At 35.6% G+C, this 21,981-nt stretch overlaps 1 protein-coding gene across 1 annotated transcript in view; it reads left to right on the top strand.

Moving 5' to 3' along the window:
- Window positions 1–21,472, top strand: part of RASEF (RAS and EF-hand domain containing) — a 118,492-nt gene extending 97,020 nt beyond the window's left edge. The window contains exons 16-17 of the mRNA XM_044657234.1: window positions 47–123; window positions 21,367–21,472. Coding sequence (XP_044513169.1) covers window positions 47–123; window positions 21,367–21,472 — 183 coding nt within the window. The remainder of the gene's footprint in view (window positions 1–46; window positions 124–21,366) is intronic.
- The last annotated feature ends 509 nt before the right edge of the window (window positions 21,473–21,981 follow it).

Here is a 21,981-nt window from a genome sequence, read left to right as displayed (position 1 = left end):
AGGCATGGCCTTCTATATGACTGCTGAATGTGTTTCTTTTCCTCAGAATTATAATGCCTTATTCTGTGAAACAAGTGCTAAAGATGGCTCCAACGTTGTGGAAGCTGTTCTTCATCTGGCTCGGTAAACTTTTCCCTTGTTTTTGAAAAACCAAATGTTCAGTTGATTTTGTTTCTAGGCGTTGTTAGGTCAGACTTCTTGACCTAAACCATCCATTATGACATTCATTTAGAAATCATTCTCCTGTTCTGACTGCAGGAGAAGTAAATAAACATGTACTTCATGTGAATTGGTAACACTGGAAAATACCTTTAGTGCCAAACAAAACAGGTGCATCGGAGGTGCAGTTGACATTTCTTTAAAATGTCACTGTAAAGCTAATTGTTGACTTCTGTGACTCATTTCCAGGAACCTGATTCTGAATACAACAGTCCATTATGAATATAACCAACCATTATGACATTTTCCAGTGTTCAAAAAATAATTTAGAGCAATTTTCAGAGAACATTCTAACTAGTGGAGGGTGGGAGGAGAGAAGCCCTTAGATGTTATCTATTCTAACTTTCTCATTACTCATTTTACCAATGATGGAAATTAAGACAGATCACTCTTTGGCAGGTTGGAACCAGAATGTATGTCTCCTGGATCCCAATCCAATGTTCTGTTCCTTTCATTATCCCATTCTGTGTCCTGCAGATATACAAGGTTAAAAATATTTTGTCAAAACTATTTCCGAGTAATCTATGAAAGTAATACTAATTTTGATTTTTGTTATGGTGAGAGTGTCAGTGTTAAATTTAATAGATCTGTGTATAAGTATTTTAATTCTTCTGAAAAGTCTGGGTAACCAACAATATTATCTCTAAGTCTTAATACTTTGATCCATTTCAAATTCTCCTTAGTTTTGGGGAGGTGACATTTTATGGAGAAACTTTTTTTAAATTCATTTTTTATTTTTTTCACATTCCTTTAGTCCTTTTATTATAGTGAAAATTTTAAGACATAAAAATCTGATTCATGAGTAACTCTCAAGAATTTAAATAATTTAAAATAAAAACATAGATTCAAATGTGAAATCAGGTCTATTGTTTTTAAATTGTAAACTTAACAGGTTATAATTTCAGTAGTGAAGACGCTTTGTAGGATTTCAGAGACATTATCTTTTCTATGATGAAAAACCTCTTCTGCTGATAATATATTCACAGTTTGAACAAGTTAACACATTTTAAACTGGTACTTTACTATAAGTAGCCACTTAATCCTGGCTATTTACTATTTAAAATGCTGGTCACAGACCTCTAAAGATCCATGGAAGGGACCTTTTCCATCCCTTCATCCAATTCCTGTATTTTAGAAATTAGAAAACTGAGGCCTAGAGGAATTAGTGGCTTTTCTTGGTTAATGAGAGAATTGGTGTTAGAAATCATGTCTCTTCAATTCTAATAATAAATGTTCTTTCCACCATATCACACTAATCTCTTTGATACTACTGAGTTTTAAAAGATCTCATGAATAGAAAAATTCATCTTATTTTGGCATTTTTTTTAAAAAATAAAGTCTCTTTGAAAGAATGGCGAGGGACACTTCTTGGTTAAGATGGCGGCAGAGTAAAAAGCAGCTGCTTAACCTCTCCTAACCTAAACATATAGGACTCCTTAAGAAGACATAACAACAAATCCAGAGGAACGAAGGGACCCCACAACAGGGCACAGCATTGGAGGTACGTGGAAACTGGGCATTTCCATGCTATAAAGGGGTGAAACGGCTCTTACTGAAATGAAAGCTGAGCACTCCCTCCCCCACCCCACACCATCTACAGTGTCAAAGACAGTGTACAAGAGTTAGAGCAAGTTTGAGGCATGCATTAAGACCTTGGGGTCACCAAGGCCTGACCCTGAGAGCAGCAAGACTTAAGACCCCAAGAGGCTAAAGAATGCATGGACTTTGAACACAGACCCTGAGCACAGGCCTGAGTGTGGGCAAGGATGCAAGCTCAGACATGGATCCTGAGCTCAGGCAAGGACTCGGACCTAAGCGCACGAGTGGACTTTGAGTGGGGACTCAGTGCAGAGGGGTGCATGACTGTGGAAGCAGCTCCCTGAGACTGTTAAAGGAGCCTTGGGCAGAGGAACAAGCAAGGGGACCACCAGGAGGCTTGACCCTGAGAAAAACTAGACCTGAGACCTCAGGAGCCTAAAGAGCACAGACAGACCCTGGGCGTGAGGATAAAGCTGAGAGGCTGCTGGTCTAAAAATGGCAAGCCAGACTCAGGAACCCCAAAAGAGAAAAATCATCAAGAAGAAATCGGTAACACTCGATAACTTTTACAACAGAGCAAACAGCAGAGGAGAACAAACAAGTAATCATATCCAAATCTTCCCAAAATAATGAAAACTGGCCACAAGCTATTTAAGAGTTCAAATCTGAGATGATGAGAAAGATGGAAGAGATTTGGCAAGAGAAGTGGGAAATAGCTCAAAAGGAAATAAACAGGTTAGAAGACAGAAACTACCAATTGGAGAAAGATGCCCCAATATCAAACAAAATGGTAAGCAAATTGGAAACCAAAATCTGGCAAGAAAATAAGAATTTAAAAGGCAGAATTTCACAATTGGAAAGTGAGGCAAGTAAATTGAAGACCAGAATGAAAAGGAAAACCAAAAGATTATAGCCGAAAACCAGTCCCTAAAGGCTAGAATTGAACAATTAGAAGCTAATGATCTCTCAAGACAGCAATAACAAATAAAAAAAGTCAAAAAACTCATAAAATAGAAGAAAACATGAAATATCTCAATGAGAAAGTGACAGACCAAGAAAACAGGTCTAGAAGACACAATCAGAGAATCATTGATCTTCCTGAAAAAGCAGAAATTAATAGAAATTTGAACTCCGTACTAAAAGAAATTATTCAGCAAAATTTCCCTGAAGTTCTACAACAAGAGGGCAATATAGACATTGAAAGGATCCATAGATCACCCTCTACACAAGACCCAGAAAAGAAACCCCCCAGGAATATAATAGCCAAATTAAAGAGCTTCCAAGTAAAAGAAAAAATTTTACAAGAAACCAGAAAGAGAGAATTCAGATATCAAGGAGCATCAATCAGGACACACAGGATCTGGCAGCCTACACACTAAAAGACCCCAAGGCTTGGAATATGATATTCAGAAAGGCAAGAGAACTGGGTCTACAACCAAGGATCACCTACCCATCAAAACTGACTATATACTTCCAGGGGAAAGTATGGCCATTCAACAAGATAGAAGATTTCCAAGTATTTGCACAGAAAAGACCAGGACTAAATGGAAAGTTTGATACCCAACCACAAAAACCAAGAGAAACATGAAAAGGTAAATAAGAAACAAAGAGGAAAGAAAGAAAACTCATATTTTTTAAATTTGCCTCTTTAAGGGCTTCAATATGATCTAATTATTTGTATTCCTATGTGGAGAAATGTTATGTATAATTCTCTGTAAGGAACTCTATTCACTATTATAGTATTCACTATTATAGTAATTAGAAGAATTATTCATAGGGAGAGGTTGGAATACTAAATGGTCTAAAATGATATGGGGGTGGGAAAGAGGGGAGTGAATAGTAGAGGACACCAAGAGAAACTTGAATGAGTAAGGAAAATAGGATATTCTATTACACACAAATAGGTCATGGGAAGGGGAAGGGATGAATACTAATATAAGAAGGAGAGAAAGAGAGCATTAAGAGGTTAAACCTTACTCTCAGTGTAATTAACCCTGAGAAGGAAGAGTAGCTTTATCCATTGGGATATAAAACTCTACCTAACCCTACTGAGAAAGTCAGAAGGGATAAACCAAGGGAAGCAGAGGAGTGGGGAGGTCAAAAAAGGGAGGGGAGAAGAAGGGGGAGGAAATTCATTAGGCTTTAAAAATAAAAAGAGGGGAATAATAAGGGAGGGGGTAGAAAGGGAAGTAAATCAAGGGAGAAGACAAGGGTTACTGGCATAAAGCAAACCACTGGTTTAAAAGGAAATAGTGTAAGAAGAAGAAGTAGAAATAGGAGAGGATACCAAAATGTTGGGGAATATACAACTGATAATTATAACTCTGAATGTGAATGGGATGAACTCGCCCATAAAAAGGAAGCAAATAGCAGAGTGCATTAGAAACCAAAATCCTACCATATGTTGTCTACAAGAAACACATATGAGGTGGGTGGACATACACAGGTTTAAGGTAAAGGGCTTGAGCAAAATCCTTCAGGCCTCAAATGAGAAAAAGAAAGCAGGAGTGACAATTATGATTTCTGACAAAGCCAACGTAAAAATTGATATGATTAAAAACACAGGGAAGGTCATTACATCCTGATTAAATCAGTATAGACAATGAGGAAATAACATTGCTCAATATGTATGCACCAAATGGCATAGCAACCAGATTTGTAAAGGAGAAACTAGCAGATCTCAAGAAGGAAATAGATAGTAAATCCATACTAGTGGGAGATATAAATATTCCTCTTTCAGATCTAGATAAATCAAACCAAAAAATATATAAGAAAGAGGTAAGAGAGATGAATGAAGTCCTAGAAAAATTAGATTTAATAGATATGTGGAGAAAAATAAATAGGGACAAAAAGGAATACACCTTCTTTTCAGCTGCACGTGGTACATTCACAAAGATTGACCATGTAATAGGGCATAGAAACATTGCAAACAAATGCAAAAGAGCAGAAATGATAAATATAACCTTCTCAGATCATAATGCAAAAATAATAATAAGTAAGGGTACCTGGACAGGCAAATCAAAAACTAATTGGAAATATGATTCTCCAAATCCAGCTAGTCAAAGAAGAAATCATAGAAAGAACCAAAAATTTCATTGAAGAGAATGACAATGATGAGACCTCCTACCAAACTCTGTGGGATGCAGCCAAGGCAGTACTCAGGGGGAAATTTATATCCTTGAGTGCATATATTAACAAATTAGGAAGGGGAGAGATTAATGAATTGGGCATGTAACTTACAAAATTAGAAAGCGAGCAAATTAAAAATTCCCAGATGAAAACTAAATTAGAGATACTAAAAATCAAGGGAGAAATTAATAAAAATCGAAAGTAAAAGAATTATTGAATTAATAATAAGACTAGAAGCTGGTATTTTGAAAGAAACAGATAAAATAGACAAAGTACTGGTCAATCTAATAAAAAATAGGAAAGAATAAAACCAAATTGACAGTATCAAAGATGAAAAGGGAGACCTCACCTCTAATGAAAGGGAAATTAAGGCAATCATTAAAAATATTTTGCCCAATTATATGGCAATAAATATAGCAATCTAGTAGATATGGATGAATATTTACAAAAATACAAATTGCCTAGATTAACAGCAGAAAAAATAGAATGCCTAAATAATCCCATATCAGAAAAAGAAATTGAACAATCCATCAAAGAACTCCCTAAGAAAAAATTGCCAGGGCCTGATGGATTCACAAGTGAATTCTATCAGACATTCAAAGAGCAACTAATCCTAATACTATGCAAATTATTTGATACAATAAGCAAAGAAGGAGTCCTACCAAATTCCTTTTATGACACAAATATGGTACTGATTCCAAAGCAAGGTAAATCAAAAACAGAGAAAGAAAACTACAGACCAATCTCCCCAATGAACATAGATGCAAAAATCTTAAATAGAATACTAGCAAAGAGACTCCAGCAAGTGATCAAGAGGATAATCCACAATGATCAGGTGGGATTTATACCAGGAATGCAAGGATGGTTCAACATTAGGAAAACCATCCACATAATTGATCATATCAACAATCTAACAAACAAAAAATCACATGATTATCTCAATAAATGCTGAAAAATTATTTGACAAAATACAACACCCCTTTCTACTGAAAACACTAGAAAGTATAGCAATAGAAGGGCTTTCCCCAAAAATAATAAACAGTATTATTATTACTAAAACCATCAACAAGCATTGTATGCAATGGGGATAAATTAGAAGCTTTTCCAATAAGGTCAGGAGTGAAACAAGAATGCCCATTTTTACCTCTATTATTTAACATTGTACTAGAAACACTACCAGTAGCAATTAGCGAAGAAAAAGAAATTGAAGGTATCAAAATAAGCAATGAGGAGACTAAGCTATCACTCTTTGCAGATGATATGATGGTCTACTTAAAAAATCCTATAGAATCAACTAAGAAGCTTGTAGAAATAATCAACAACTTTAGCAAAGTTGCAGGATGCAAAATAAATGCACATAAATCATCAGCATTTCTATATATTTCCAATACATCACAACTGCAAGAGGTAGAAAGAGAAACACCATTTAAAATCACCCTAGACAATATAAAATAGTTAGGAATCTATCTACCGAAACAAACACAGCAATTATATGAAAACAATTACAAAACACTTTCCAAACAATTAAAACTAAATCTAAACATTTGGAAAAACATTGACTGCTCATGGATAGGATGAGCTAACATAATAAAAATGACCATTCTACCCAAATTAATTTACCTATTTAGTGACATACCTATCAAACTACCAAAAAACTTTTTTTACTGAATTAGGAAAAACTATAACAAAGTTCATCTGAAATAACAAAAGATCAAGAATATCAAGGGAAATAATGAAAAAAAATGTGAAGGAAGGGGGCCTAGCAGTACCAGATATTAAACTGTTCTATAAAGCAGCAGTCATCAAAATTGTACGGTACTGGTTATGAGACAGAAGGGGAGAATCAGTGGAATAGACTTGGGGTAAGTGACATCAGCAAAAAAGTTGATGATAAACCCAAAGAGCCCAACTTTTGGGACAAAAATCCACTATTTGACAAAAACTGTTGGAAAATTTGGAAAACAATATGGGAGAGATTAGGTTTAGATCAACATCTCACAACCTACACCAAGATAAATTCAGAATGGGTGAATGACTTGAATATAAAGAGGGAAACTATAAATAAGTTAAGTGAACATAGAATAATTTAGTTGTCAGATCTCTGGGAAAGGAAAGATTTTAAAACCAAGAAAGAGTTAGAGAAAATTACCGAATTTAAAATTAATGATTTTGATTATATGAAACTAAAAAACTTTTGTACAAACAAAAACAATGTAGGCAAAATCAGAAGGGAAATAACAAATTGGGAAAAAATTTTTATAGCAAAAAACTCTGACAGGGGTCTAATTACTCATATACAAGGAGTTAAACTAATTTCATAAAAAATCAAGCCATTCCCCAATTGATAAATGGGCAAGAGACATGAATAGGCAATTTTCAGATAAAGAAATCAAAAGTTTCAATAAGTACATGAGAAAGTGTTCTAAATCTCTAATAATTAGAGAAATGCAAATCAAAACAACTCTGAGGTACCACCTCATACCAAGCAGATTAGCTAAAATGAAAGAAGGGGAGAGTAATGAATGCTGGAGGGGATGTGGCAAAACTGGGACATTAATGCATTGCTAGTGGAGTTGTGAACTGATCCAACCATTCTGGCTGGCAATTTGGAACTATGCTGAAAGGGCTATAAAAGAATGTCTGCCCTTTGATCCAGCCATACTATTGTTGGGTTTGTACCCCAAAGAGATCATAAACAGACTTGTACGAAAATATTTATTGCCGTGCTTTTTGTGGTGGCAAAAAACTGGAAAATGAGGGTATGTCCTTCAATTGGGGAATGGCTGAACAAATTGTGGTATATGCTGGTGATGGAATACTATTGTGCTCAAAGGAATAATAAACTGGAGGAATTCCGTATGAACTGGAAACACCTCCAGGAATTGATGCAGAGTGAAAGGAGCAGAGCCAGAAGAACATTGTACACAGAGACCAATACACTGTGGTAAAATAGAATGTAATGGACTTCTGTACTAGCAGCAATGCAATGACCCAGGACAATTCTGAGGGATTTATGGAAAAGAACACTACCCACATTCAGAGGAAGAACTGCAAGACTGGAAACAGAAGAAAAAACAGGTGCTTGAACACATGGGTTGAGGTGGATATGATTGGGGATGTAGACTCGAAACTACCACACCAATGCAACTATCAATAATTTGGAAATAGGTCTTGATTGATGACACATGTTAAAACCAGTAGAAATACGCATCAGCCATGTGGGGGGGGATGTTGGGGGGTGAAGGGGAAAGTAAGAGCATGAGTTATGTAACCATGTTAACTTTTCTAAAAACTAAATATTAATAAATGTTTAAAAATATATATAGTAGGGTTTGGGTAAAAGTTGATTTCTATTATAGATATATTTAATTTGAAATGATGATGGGACAGCTTACTGTAGATGCCTAACTGATAATTTTTGATGCAGAATTAAAATTCAAGAGAGGTATTAGGGACTACTAGATAGATTTAGTGTCACCTTCCTGAAGATAATTTAATTCATGTAAATGGAATGAGATCACCAAAGGAAGTATGGACAAAGAAGCTGAGAACTTTGAGAAATACCTTTGATTTTTGAACAGGAGGTGTGTGATGAACCAATAAGGCTTAAAAATGTACATTTGACAGCTAGGAGACCAGGAAGGGTCACACAACCCAAAGGTAGAGAGGAATATATCAGGAGAAGAAGCTTATCAAAAATATAAAATAATTGGAGAAGTCAAAGAATTTGAAGAATAAAGGGAAAAATTCATTTTTAGTGATTAAGATTGTTCATGTTGGAAAAAAGCAGTTTTAGGCAAGGGATAGTATCAGAAGTCTGATTTCAAGGAGTTGAGAAGTAGAAATGGGAGCAGCGTATATAGTGATCATTTCTAGGAATTTAAAAATGAAAGAGAAATGTTAAAATTTTCAGGGTTCTTACTAACTACTGCTCAAATAAGCCAACATAACGAATACAGACAGAAAAGTAAGCTACTGTTTATTCACTCAACAATGTGACCTACACTATTAGTAGATAATGGACTAGCATGTTTACACAATATTTGCAGATGAAATGTATACAAGATATATATATATATATATATATATACACACACACATTATACATGAATGTGCATTATATACCTATCTACACTATATATATGCGCACATATGTATATATGTATTTGTTCATAAATATGTGGACATATACCTGTATTCTCCTTGCCAGAGATTAACAAAAGATAGAGACATGATTCTTATAAAGTACTTTTGTCCTGAACAAGTATAGTGCAAAGAAGGTAAAGGGTATTCATTATAACAAAGAAGGATGCTTAAATGAAAAAAAATTACAATGGAAAGAATATATCCTTGTTATCATAGGTATTTAGTCTATGCCAAAGAAAACAATATCTTCTTTATTAGTCAGTCAGTCAATAAATATTTGTTGTTTAAGGATGATGGTCAGGGAGGACCAGTGCCTCTGGTGAGAAAGCTCACTTTGTCCAGTTGCTTACCCAACATTGGTGTCCACATGTCGCCTAACTTTTACTAGTGGCTTCAAGAAGGTGTAGCAGGTGGACTGGTCACATCTGATAAAGCGATCACATAGATAAAACTATTTCAGCAGACAGGCAGACCAGGTTGAAAGTTGCCAATGGACCTCAAAGCCATCAGTGAGTTAGGAGGATGCATACCCCAGGAGTGTGGAGATTTCTTCTGGCAGAATGGGTGGATGAGAACAATTTTGTTCCAGTGGCCACAAAGGTATTTAAAGCAGAAGTTGTGGTATGCTCAAAGCTTGGTCAGATATCAAGAGACAAAGGTCCTCCACTGCATTCTGGGCTATCTCCAGTCGTCTTGACTTCCTTTTTGCCAGTAGACACTGATGCCTCAGGAAGAGAGAGTGAGTCTGACCACACAACTCTGCCTCACTTATATTTTTGCACATCATTACCCATCATCAGTATTTCACCTACTTTGGACTGCAACATTGAGATGCCATTGGTCTTAAAAAATTAAGGGTGGATAACACGATTTGTTTAGATGTTACCATTGCTTTATTAGATAGCATAAAGAGAAGGGGATGACATCTGTGAAACTTTCGAAGCCAGTCCTCTGCATTTTCTTTTGTAGTCCAAAAACGATTAGGAGGAAGGAAAGTATTGAAAGAAACATTTAGTGTCAAAGAGGTATCACTGTAGAAAGAAAAGTAACAAATATGTAACAAAATGGAACTAGTTATTTTTCTACCCCAAATCTACTTTTAACAGAATAAAAAGAGGAGGTAATAAGTTTGAAGGAATGGCAGGACTAAGTAAAATGATCTATGGATAAAGAATTCCCAGATAGTTTAAGCACCAATAAATGTAAGTAATATCTATCTTGCACTTTAAGGCTTGTATTAGCACTTTATATCTCTTACCACATTTAATCTTGATAATTATCTCATTTTCCAAATGAGGAAAGTGAGCCTGAGAGAATTTAAGTGACTTGCTGAGGGTCAAGCAGCTAGTAAATGTTTGAGGTAGGATTTGAACTCAAGTCTTCAAAACAATGTTTAGCACTTTATCCACTATTCCTCCTAGCTGCCTCTAAAATGAAAAATTGGGAGAATACAGTTTGTGTGCATGTGTGTGGGTATGAGTATATATGTTTTAAGGGGAGGGTGAGAATTCAATGCTAGGGGGAGAACAGGAGATAGACAAGGATAGGATTGTGAGTACAATACAGATTAGCTTTGACTAATAGAAAAATGACTTCTTTCTCAGAGACTAGAAAAAAGGAAAAGAGCATGGATAAAAAATGTAGAAGGTTTTTGAGTTGTAGAGTAAAGGAAATCAAGGATCTCATTATGGATGATCTCTGTTTTCTCACTAAACTAGGGGGAAAGGGATTTCGCTTGGAGGGAGAAGGCTAGAGATGGCATAAAGGGCTTGATGCAACATTTTGATTAGTCACTGTAGCTAGCATGACATCTAGTTGGCAAAGTAGTATGATTCTCTCCACTCACATTCAACAGCCATAGAATAGGAGAGGATCTGTTGAGTAACAGGGGTAAGCAAGATGTGAGAACTGGATAGTCAAAGATAGTAGAAAGGCAAAGGATCAAGGAATCCAAAGGTGGAAGGTAGTATTTTGTTGAAATGGTTAACCACAGGATTAAGATTATAGAAGGTGGAAAATGAGGCCAGAACAGGAATGAGCATGAGAGATGGAAAATGGGACTGGAGATCATGGTAAAGATGATGGATTTAGGAAAACTGAGAAAAAAAAGAAAGATGAAAGAATAAGAGATGATTAGCATAAAGAAGATTTTTAAAATTCAAGGCTATGGAGGTAGAAAATCATAGTTGATGAATATAACTCCTTGACTGAGATAGAATAGAAGTAGAGTTTGAAGGTGATGAACCTTGAGACCAGATGGTTCAAGGAAAGATTCACATGTTTATCCAAATCTCTAAATATGAGGGGTTGAGGAAGAGAGGAAAACTGTGAGTTAGGTAGCTGACATTTCAATGACCATCCATGAGGACCTCTGATAGAATATTTTTTTTACCTCCTGACAGAGAAGTGATGAATTCAGGGTATGTAATATATTTTGGACACAGCCAATAAAGTCATTCAATTTACTTGCCTATGTGTATTTATTACAAGGAAATTGTTTTTCCTTTTTTCCCAATGGGGTGAGAGTTTAGAGGGAGAAAAAATAGATTTTTTAATTAAAAATCAATATAAAAAATAAACTCCTTGAGAAAGGAAGAGGGAGTGACTTGAAGGCTAATCAATTATATCAACAAGGATCTGTACAAGGTAATAGAGATGTATTGGATGAACCTTTAAAAGAAAAGAGATCTATCAATAGTCAATCAATAAATATTTACTATGGGTTTATTATGTGCCAAACTCTATTCTTAGCACTAGGGATGCAAAGAAATGCAAAAGGTAGTCCCTTTTCTCAAGGAAACCTTAATATTTTTTGGAGAGACAACATGCAAACAACTATATATTGTATGCAGAAAATAATTAGAGGGAAAGAATAAAAATTAAGGAGCATTATAAACTAAAATTAAGGTTTCCTATATAATGTTGGATTTTATCTGGGATAGAGACAATCCAAGGAAGCCAGGAGGCAGAGATAAGGAGGGGAGAATGTTCTAGGTGTGAAGAACAGGCAGTGAAAATGCTTTGAGTGGGAAGATGGAGTGTTATTTAAGGAGAAAACAGCAAGAAGGCTAGAATAGGAGTAAAAGGAGAGTCTGAAAATATAGTGGGGAACAAAGGTCTTCCTAGTTTTTTGGATGATGAAAGGAGGGATGAAAAAGAAAGGAAGACTTGAAAAAAGGTAGAACCAGCTCTCACTGGAGAGGTTGGCCCAGAGATTTGGTATTTTCTGGAAAGTCATGTTTCCATTAATGTAAAAAGTGAAAGAATGAGACAAGTGGTGGGTTTTATCATTAAGTTCATTAGGTTCACTCAGCAGAATGGGAAGATAGAAACTAAAGAGTGATGCTGCTGAGCTAGATGAAGTTAGAGTGAGTATAGGGAGAAGCAACAGGCAGCAAAAGTTTTTATTTCTACATTTGGCAACCTTGGAATGAGTTGCTTGGTATCACTATACTTCCAAGATCTATAATGACTTAGAGCTTGCATTGCCACAAAGACAGTACATCTTTCTTTTCTTTCATTTCTTTCCTTCTTTTTCCCTCTCTCTCTCCTTTCCTTCCTTCAGAAAGCATCCTGCTCATCATTTCTTAAATCACCATAGTATTCCAATGCAATCATATACTGCAACATGTCTAGCCATAAACCAAGTGATGGGCATCCCCTCAATTTTCAATTTTTAGCCACCACAAAAAGAGCTATTATTGTACATATAGGTCAGTTGCCTTTAATTTTTTTCCCTTTGGGACACAGACCTATTAGTGCTATTGCTAGGACAAAAGCTAAACTCAGTTTTATAGCTTTTGGGACATAATTCCAAATTGCTCTCTGGAATGGTTATATCAGTTCACAACTCCACCAACAGTGCATTAGTATTAAAATATTCCCACATCCCATCCAACATCTGTCATTTTCCTTTTCTGTTATGTTAACTAATTATGTGTGAGGTAGTACTTCAGATTTGTTTTAAGGTGCATTTCTCTAGTCAATAGTGATTTAGAAAATCTTTTTCATTATGATTATAAATAGCTTTGATTTCTTCCTCTGAATACCACCTTTTCGTATTCTTTGACCATTTGTCAATTGAGAAATGATTTATATTATAAATTTCTCTTTTTTTTAAACCCTTAACTTCTGTGTATTGGCTTCTAGGTGGAAGAGGGGTAAGGGTGGGCAATGGGGGTCAAGTGACCTGCCCAGGGTCACACAGCTGGGAAGTATCTGAGGCCGGATTTGAACCTAGGACCTCCCGTCTCTAGGCCTGGCTCTCAATCCACTAAGCTACCCCAGCTGCCCCCTTATATTATAAATTTGACTTAATTCTCTCTATATTTGAGAAATGAAGCCTTCATCAAAGATACTTTTTTAAATTTCCCCTCCAGTTTTCTACTTTATTTCCAATATTGGCTGCATTGGTTTTGTTTGTGAAAAACCTTTTAAAATTCAGAATAATCTGGGGACAGCTTGGTAGCTTAGTGGATTGAGAGCCAGGCCTAGAGATGGGAGGTCCTAGGTTCAAATCTGGCCTCAGACACTTTCTAGCTGTGTATCCCTGGACAAGTTACTTAACCTGCATTAACTTGCCTTTACCACTCTTCTGCCTTGGAGTCAATGCATACTATTGATTCTAAGGCAGAAGGTTAGTGTTTAAAAATTTAATATAATCTAAATTATCCATTTTTATATCCTGTCATATTTTCTGTCTTGTTTGGTCATAAATTCTTACTTTCCAATAGATATAATAGGTAAACTATTTTTCATGCTCCCTAAAGGCAGTACATTTTCAATTCAACTTAGCAAACATTTAAGTGCCAAGGTGGTCAGTGCTAGGGATTTTTTAAAAAAGAGGGAAAGGAGTCCCTGCCCTCAAGGAGATTTTGATCTAATGAAGGAGACAACATGCAAATAAATATATACAAAACAAGCTATGTACAGGGCACATAAGTAATAATTAAAAGAGAGAAAGCCCTGGATTTAACTAGGATTAGTGGCTTCCTGGGACTTGTAGGAAACCAAGGAGGTCAGTACTTGGAGTAGGGGGAGAAAAATATTCTAGGCATGGGAAACAGTCAGAAAAAAAGAACCTGGAGCCAAGAAATAGAGTACAGAATGGCTTAGTGTCTGGTGCAGCCTATATTCTAAGACCTACTTGGATGATTGACAACCCATCATATAAGCCAGTGGTTCCCAAACTTTTTTGGTCTACTGCCCCCCTTCCAGAAAAAAATATTACTTAGCCTGGAAATTAATTTTTAAAAAATTTTAATAGCAATTAATAGGAAAGAAAAAATGTACCTGTGGCCATCACCATTCCTCTGGATTGCTGCAGCACCCACCAGGGGGTGGCGGCGCCCACTTTGGGAATCACTGGTAGACAATGGGAGTTAAGTGACTTGCCCAGGGTCAGGTTGGTGGGAAATGTCTGATATCAAGTTTGAACCTAGGACCTGACTCTCAGTCCACTGAGCCACTTAGCTGTAAACCCACCCCCCCAAGGTTTTTTTTTTTTTTTTAAATTACAGTTATTTTTTTGGAGCTGTGACCAGCTCATTGCTGCTTCTGTTATTTAAACTTAACTAGCCTCTTCTTTGGGAGACAATCTTTCCCAAGTTTGGTGTAGGACCTGCCAGAGTTTGTAGTTTCTTGGTATGGACTTTGAGAACAGTGTCACTTTCAAACTAAAATGACATATTGGAGTACGTCTTTGATGGAGCAAGTCAGTAGAGGTCATTGAATAAGTCAATATAGCAATATGCAGATTTTTATTGTGGGATTTTGCTAAAGGTAAGTGCCTTCCAAAGTATCCTTGTCACACCCAGAGAGCAGAATTTATTTCCTTTGTTTGTATCATAAAAGTAGGAGAGGCTTATCTTTTCTCACCTATCTATTAATATATCAAATATGTTTGATCAATTCCAGCAATGACTGCCTCTACTTGGGAACTAGCTTATATTTATTTGCTTTAAAACACCTGGTATGCAAAGATATTTTGATAACCAGCAAATCACAAGATATTTTTTTATTGCCATCATTTTATGGCCAGTTGATATTGAGAACTAAAACTCTTAGCAACTCAAGGAGTCAGGGAACCTACTTGTGATTCTCATATTTTAGATATTTTTCTCCTTCATATAGCACTGCTTTTAGATCTCTAGGTCTGAGTTTGTTATGTTTACATGCTAAAACATAAGCTTATGTGGATCCTTTTGTTGGGGTGGGATGGAAGGTACAAAAAGGCCTTCTGCAACAGTAACTTTGTCATTAGGTATGATTTCATTTGATAGTCTGTGCCAAAAACATATGCTTGTCGAAATAAATAGACCTAAAAGGCAAGTGCTAAAAAATAGAGATAAAATCTGGGTTTTAAAATGGCTTACAGTTCTTCAGATGGTTACTATTCATAATTTATGACAAATACGTTCCTGTTTTTGGACCACCAACTGAATCATCCAGATAACTTTCAATTCCACAGCCATGGAATGTACTCATCTAATTCTCACAAGATGTTTCATGAAATGTACTCCAGAATCTGATATTGAGGGCTTGGAGCATTTAACATTTTGAATTTGTTTTGTAAGAAACTCTGGGAATGACTGCTTGAAGCTGTAATTTATTCTCTTATATTTGTTCTTGGAAACATCATATTCTAAGAACTAAATTCTTCTAGAAATGGTATTTTTAGTTGTCTGATAAGCCTTTTCCCTTAACCCTTACCCCATTTACAAGGGAATTTATTATTACCAAAATACTATTGCAATTTGAATGTGGAGAATTCTAGGACATTTCTAGTGTTCAAATCCTACAAATTTACATATTTGTAGAGGGAAAATTTCCAAAACATGGGCCTTGCTTTTCACAATAAACTTGTTCTTTGAAGAGTTCTATGCAAATTAAAATGTTAATGATTGAAGCATTTTAGCTATAGCAATAGAGCTTATAGGGAATTTTTTTAATGAAGTATATTCTTATCATCTGATTTAGCTGTTTTATAAGTTAGACTTTTTAAGTGCCTCTAAAATAAAGCATGCCTTTATTTAATTGGATTGAGGAAAACAAAGTCAAGATTACATATCTGTAAATGATTTTTAAAAACTGTTGAAACAGTGACCTTCAATTTTTAAAGTATTTATTACAAACTGAGCTCTGTGTTGAATACTAAAAAAGAAGTAATCATCTCTGACATACTCAAATCTCTATCCTTTAGAAACATTCTGGACTGCATATTTTTTAAAGCTGCTGCCCTGTAGTTCGTGTTCTCATTCTCTCTCTCTCTCTCTCTCTCTCCTCTCAGTTAAGTTCCAAGAAAAAGTCTATATTTATTGCTACATTTTCTCAAGTCACTTTGTAGCTTTTTGCAGTCTGGTTTCTATCTACATGCTGGACTGAAACTGCTTTCTCTAAAGTCACTAATGATCTTTTTATTACTGAAGCCTTTTCTCAGTCTTAACCCTTCATGAGGTCTCTGCAGTTTTTGACATTGTTAATCATGCTTTCCTCTGGATATTATCTGTTCTCTGGGTTTTTATGAGATTACAGGCATCCTTTCCATCTAACAACTTTTTCCATTGTGGTTTTGTCATATCTCAGGTCAGCATAAGAAATTCAATGGAAAATTTTGGGGGGGTTTTGCAGAAGTCATAGACAACTTACAAAAGCCAAAAGATGCCACAGAAAAAGTTTAGGAACTCAGAAGTGTATAAAATATATGTATAGAATTGCATAATATTCAATATGTTTTCTTTTAATATCATAAATATATGCAATTTTAAAAAAAGTTAAAATAAGTGAAATGTTAAAGTTTGTGAAAAGAAAATAAAAGCCTGTGGAGGACCCACAAAGGCTAGAATGCAGAGATAGCTTAAAAAGTTAAGATATCTTAAAAAACACCTCATAAATGCATTTCAGGTATTATAAACACCCCATAACAGAAAAAGAAAAAAACCTCATTCTTCTTCTCTGGTATGAAGGAAGTGCCAACAAATTTTACATGGATTTTCCAGATTCTGGGGTTTGAAGTCATGTGCTGTAGCCGTAACCCCCAAGATGTGGAAAGCATACATATACTTTACTATGATTTTCTTCCTTCCTGTTTGACCAGTTCTCAATCCTCTTTATAAGAAGGCTTTACAGACTTGGCTCTAGTCTTCTTTTCTAGGCTAATTACATATTATTCTCCCTCACACACATTATGCTTTAGCTAAACTGACCCATTTGATGTTCCCTCTATAATCCACTCTCTCTTCTACCTCCTTCCTTTTACATGAACTATCACCCTTTCTTTGAATACTCTTTCCTTATCTCCAGGTCTTGAAATTGTTAGCTCCCTTCAAGGTTTAACTCAGAAGATCTTTCCTAAGTTTCCCATTTGTTAGCCTCCTATCTTCCTCATCTCTGTGTATTTTTTTTTGGATATATACCATATTTACTCATCTGTGAAGTTATATCTTTTAGTAGAATGTAAGCTCCTTGAAGGCAGGGACTATGTGAATTTAAATTTCTATTTCCAGTGCCTAGGACAGTGCCTGAGTCATAGTAAGCAGCTGAGACTGCTTTTTAAAAAATTAATTGACATATATATAATTCATTTAAAATTTGAATGAGAAAGATAAAACAGTTGGAAAATAATCTCTAATAGCATTTGATTACTGTAGGTCCTTGTTTTATGCAAACTCAATACAAATGAATTTGGGTATGCATAAATGGCAATTACAAAATAAAATATTTTAATTACATGCTAAATTGGCTCTATTTTTCCCAAGCAGCCTAAAATCTTGCACCGATTCACCCAATCACTCTCATTCTCACTCTGAGAAGTGTTCATGTGAGTCATTACATTGTTTTGCACCAAACATTAGCTCTCCCATCAGTCTTTGTTCAGTGCTGGCTTGTAACAAGTCCTGTCTGCGTCAGAGTGGTGCTTTTCTTTGTTTTATTAATTCTATTTAGTTATTAATAATGACCTCAGAGTAGAAGAGTAGTTATACCGGTAGTTCTGATAAGCATAAGAAAAGTTGTTAAGTGCCACCACCATATTTTTGTATAAGAAACTCTTATTAAGAATGGGATTCTTAATGCACGATTTTCCAGTTTATGTGAAGGGGCTTAGAATGTTTTGGTCAAATAAAATGAAGTCCTCCTGTACTTTAGCATGTATATATAAATAAATAAAATAAATAAAATCACAGGAAGTCAGAGTTAATGAGTAATGTAAGATGGGCTTTTGGAGGAGGTGTGGGATAAGCTCTCTTTAGGGAAAGGGAAGGTTTTGGATACCCAGAGAGAAGGAATGGGGGAAGCATTCCATAAAGGAATAAATAAAAGGAGTAAAGCTGGTGAGGAATGAGGAATACATTGGTAGGACTGTGAGGAGGCTGGTCTAATCAAAAGGAGGGTTTCTTTGAGTTGTAGTTGAGGCCATATAAATTAAGTCTGTCCAAGTTGATGGAAGGATCTTAAGGGCTAGGATGTAGAGTTGTTACTAGATCCCAAAGAATCAAATAGAGGAAGCTCTGGCAGTTTTTTGAACAGGGAAGTAATACTTTGAATGTAATTTTTTTTTCAGTAGCAAATACAATAGCAGTAGAAGGGAAAAGAAAGATTCAGTGGTCATTCCTAGGGACTTTGGTGACTAACTGGGGTTGGGACAGTATTGTGAAACTGCAAAAGGAACCTGAAACTCACATCAAAAGACATGGGTTTGAATTGCAATTGTAACATGAGTTGTATGACCATAGGCAACTTATTTAAACTCTTGACACTCAGTTATTATGTCTGTGAAATGAGAATAGTGCCATTTGCATTATATATATATATATATATATATATATATATATGAAGACTTATCTTTTTGAGTTCAAATCCAGCCTCAGACATTTAATTGCTATATGGCCCTGGGAAAGGTACTTAATCCTGTTTGCTTCAATTTCCTCATCTGTAAAATAAATTGGAGAAGGAAATGGCCAACCACTCCAGTAACCTTTGCTAAGGAAACTTCAGAATGAACAACGGGGTTATTGGAAAGGCAAGCACTTTATAAACTATAATATTGAAATGTGAGCTGTTAATTTTAAATAGAGAGGACACTTAAAATACCTTTAAGAAAATTATGTTGAAAGGAGTAAACAAGATGAGTGACAAAGGGGGTTAGGAATACCAGAAAGTGATAGTAGTTTTTCAATTATTACCTTCATTATTTATGTGTTTTATGAGAAATCATTTTTCGTGCCTCATTTTTCTAATCTGTAAAATAAAGATATTGAACTAAATTATCTTTAAAGTTTTTCTTGCTTAAGAATTGCATGATTTTCTGATTTATTTTTTTTTTTTTGGTAATATATCCAAACCCTCTTGCTTTCTTTTTTCCTTCTGACTAATTGCTTTTCGATCATTTTATTGTTGCTTACACTTCAAGCACAGCCCATGGAGAATTAGGGGGATGCACCTCTGAATTCTTTTGTTTATCAGTAATTCTAATAAAAGGGAAGCCACTGAAGCCATTAGCTATGGAGAACTTTGTGGATTACCTACGAATTTAAATTATCTATATTTTTCCTAATTCTATTACTCCCACTACTCAAGAGTTGGTTGGGAAGACCATTATCTGTTGTTAGACCATCATCTGATTCTCTTTAACTTTTAATTGGGGCTAAAGCTAAACATTTCATATCAATTCTGAATTGTGGAAAAATCTAATATATTCACAAAGCACATGTAAACATACACATGCAAGAATGCATAGATGTATAGACATAGATCTATATAGACACAGGTCCATACTTATGAGTCCATTTACCCAATGCACACACACGTATAGATGTATAAGTATGTACACATGTGTCGTGTATATGCTCTGGCTTTCTTTCCCCAGACCCAGGCAGACTACATCTCCCCTTCAGTTTTCTAGGACTCTGATGGGTTGGGGTGTCTCTTTTCCCATCACCATCAGCTCAAGCCCTCACTGGCTGTCCTTCCTTTTCTCTCTCCCCTATTGTTAGGTCTGGTTATTATCACCCTAATTCGATTTCAAATCTTATGATATCAGGTAGCTTTTTACAAAGAGGTACTTCCTTCAAAGAACAAACTACAAACATTCCCTCAGAACCTCGAGGGGCTTTCTCTTCTTTGTACCACCTTGCTCTTCGGGTGAATTAGCTCAAAGTTTAGCTCAGTTTCCATTTATTGGATGCCCAGTTTCAAATCCCAGTGTGGCATGACTGCTAGATGATTCTTCCTCTATTCTTTTCTGGTTTGGTGTCCAGTAGATCACTCTTAGGTCTTCAGGGCATGAATGATGCACAATACTGTTGTGAATCAGGGTAAAAAATTGGCATGCCGAGACACCCTCTGGACCTTTTGAACTCATGGGACCTCAGAGACGCCTCTCCCTTAACCTAGAATGGAAAAAAAAGCAAAGGCCAGGGACTAAGACCCTTTCACTGAGTATCTGGCCTCAGAGGAAAAGAAAGCCCCAAAACCTTTTCCCTTACACTATGGTCTTTCACTGGACACCATGAGCAAAAAAATCAGTGAGATCCCCCAAGAGCAAATGATGTAAGAGAGGAAAAGGCTGATACTGAATAAATACTTTGAATGCTTCTGAAGCCAATTAGAGAGCCTTCTCTTCAACATAGAGTTAACGAACCAGAAGCAGTTAGAAAGTGTCTTCTCATGCTTCATAATCTTTCCAAGATGCTTCTCTTTCATGTCGACACAGTTCTCTTGGAAGAAAGCTCTTTAGCTTTTCCATGTGGTGAGACACAAGCTCAAAGTGCTTGGTACAGCCTCCAGTTGGCATCTACACACACACGCACAACTTTATATTTTTCATTCCATTATATATATATACAACATACACACATGGCTGTCTCCCACAAAACAAATGTTATTCTTTATATATGTGTCTGTAGATAGATAGATATAGTGTACATGTCTCTAACTATATGTGTCTATAAGCCATATCAACATATACTCTTTATGTATCCATGCAATAAAGAAAAATTCAAATCATTTTGTATTGTTATAGTTCTCTCTATGTAAAACAAAAAAGTATTTTTCTTATATCACATTTGTGTGATATGAATCGTGTATATAAATATGCATTTTCATGTGTATACGCAAATATATATGGTTGACAGAGGGAGTTCTGTTATAGAGAGATTTGGGGAGGTGAATGTCATGGAGTTTACAAGTCATAATGCTTGTGAAAAAGAAAGATCATAAAATTAAAGTTAATTTACTTAACCTGTAGATAATCAATTTTCATTGTTATTTATTTGTACTGCCATGTAAATGAAAGTGAATTCTGTTAACTCAGGATTTTTTGTCTTTTTTTTTAAGGGAAGTGAGAAAAAGAGCTGATGATGATGATTGCAAATCGATTACCAAATTGACTGGGGCAGGTGGAAAAAAATCAGCACAGATGAAGAACTGCTGTAATGGTTAAATCAGAAATTTTTGGACTTAAGAAATCTTATTTTTCTACATCGTTATTGTTATGAGTAATGGTGTGACTTATACTGACCTCCAGAATGTCAATAGTTACATAAAATGGGTAGTCTGTACCATGGTTTATTTCATGGTATTTCATTATGGGGAGCCTCTCCCCAATCTTCCCCTTCTTTTCCATATGATTATGGGAATCCATAAAAAGAGCTGGGGTTCTTTTTTGGCCATCATTTACATCCTGTAGTCAAGTTTCAGTAAAGGTTTTTTTTTTTACTCTTAACTTCTGTCTATTGGTTCATAGATGGAAGATTGGTAAGGGTGGGCAATGGGGGTCAGGTGACTTGCCCAGGGTCACATAGCTGGGAAGTGTCTGAGGCCAGATTTGAACCTAAGTAAAGTTTTATTAGACAAACTAATTTTCAAAAAATACTAAGTAACCTTTCTCTCATATTAGAAGAGAAGAAACTTTTATTTAAGTAGGTTTACATAATAAATTATTTTTCCTTT

Source organism: Gracilinanus agilis, chromosome 1, assembly GCF_016433145.1.
Source record: "Gracilinanus agilis isolate LMUSP501 chromosome 1, AgileGrace, whole genome shotgun sequence".
Taxonomy (NCBI): Eukaryota; Metazoa; Chordata; class Mammalia; order Didelphimorphia; family Didelphidae; genus Gracilinanus; species Gracilinanus agilis.
The sequence above is the reverse complement of the archived record's forward strand: the minus strand, read 5'-3'. Positions and strand labels throughout refer to the sequence as shown.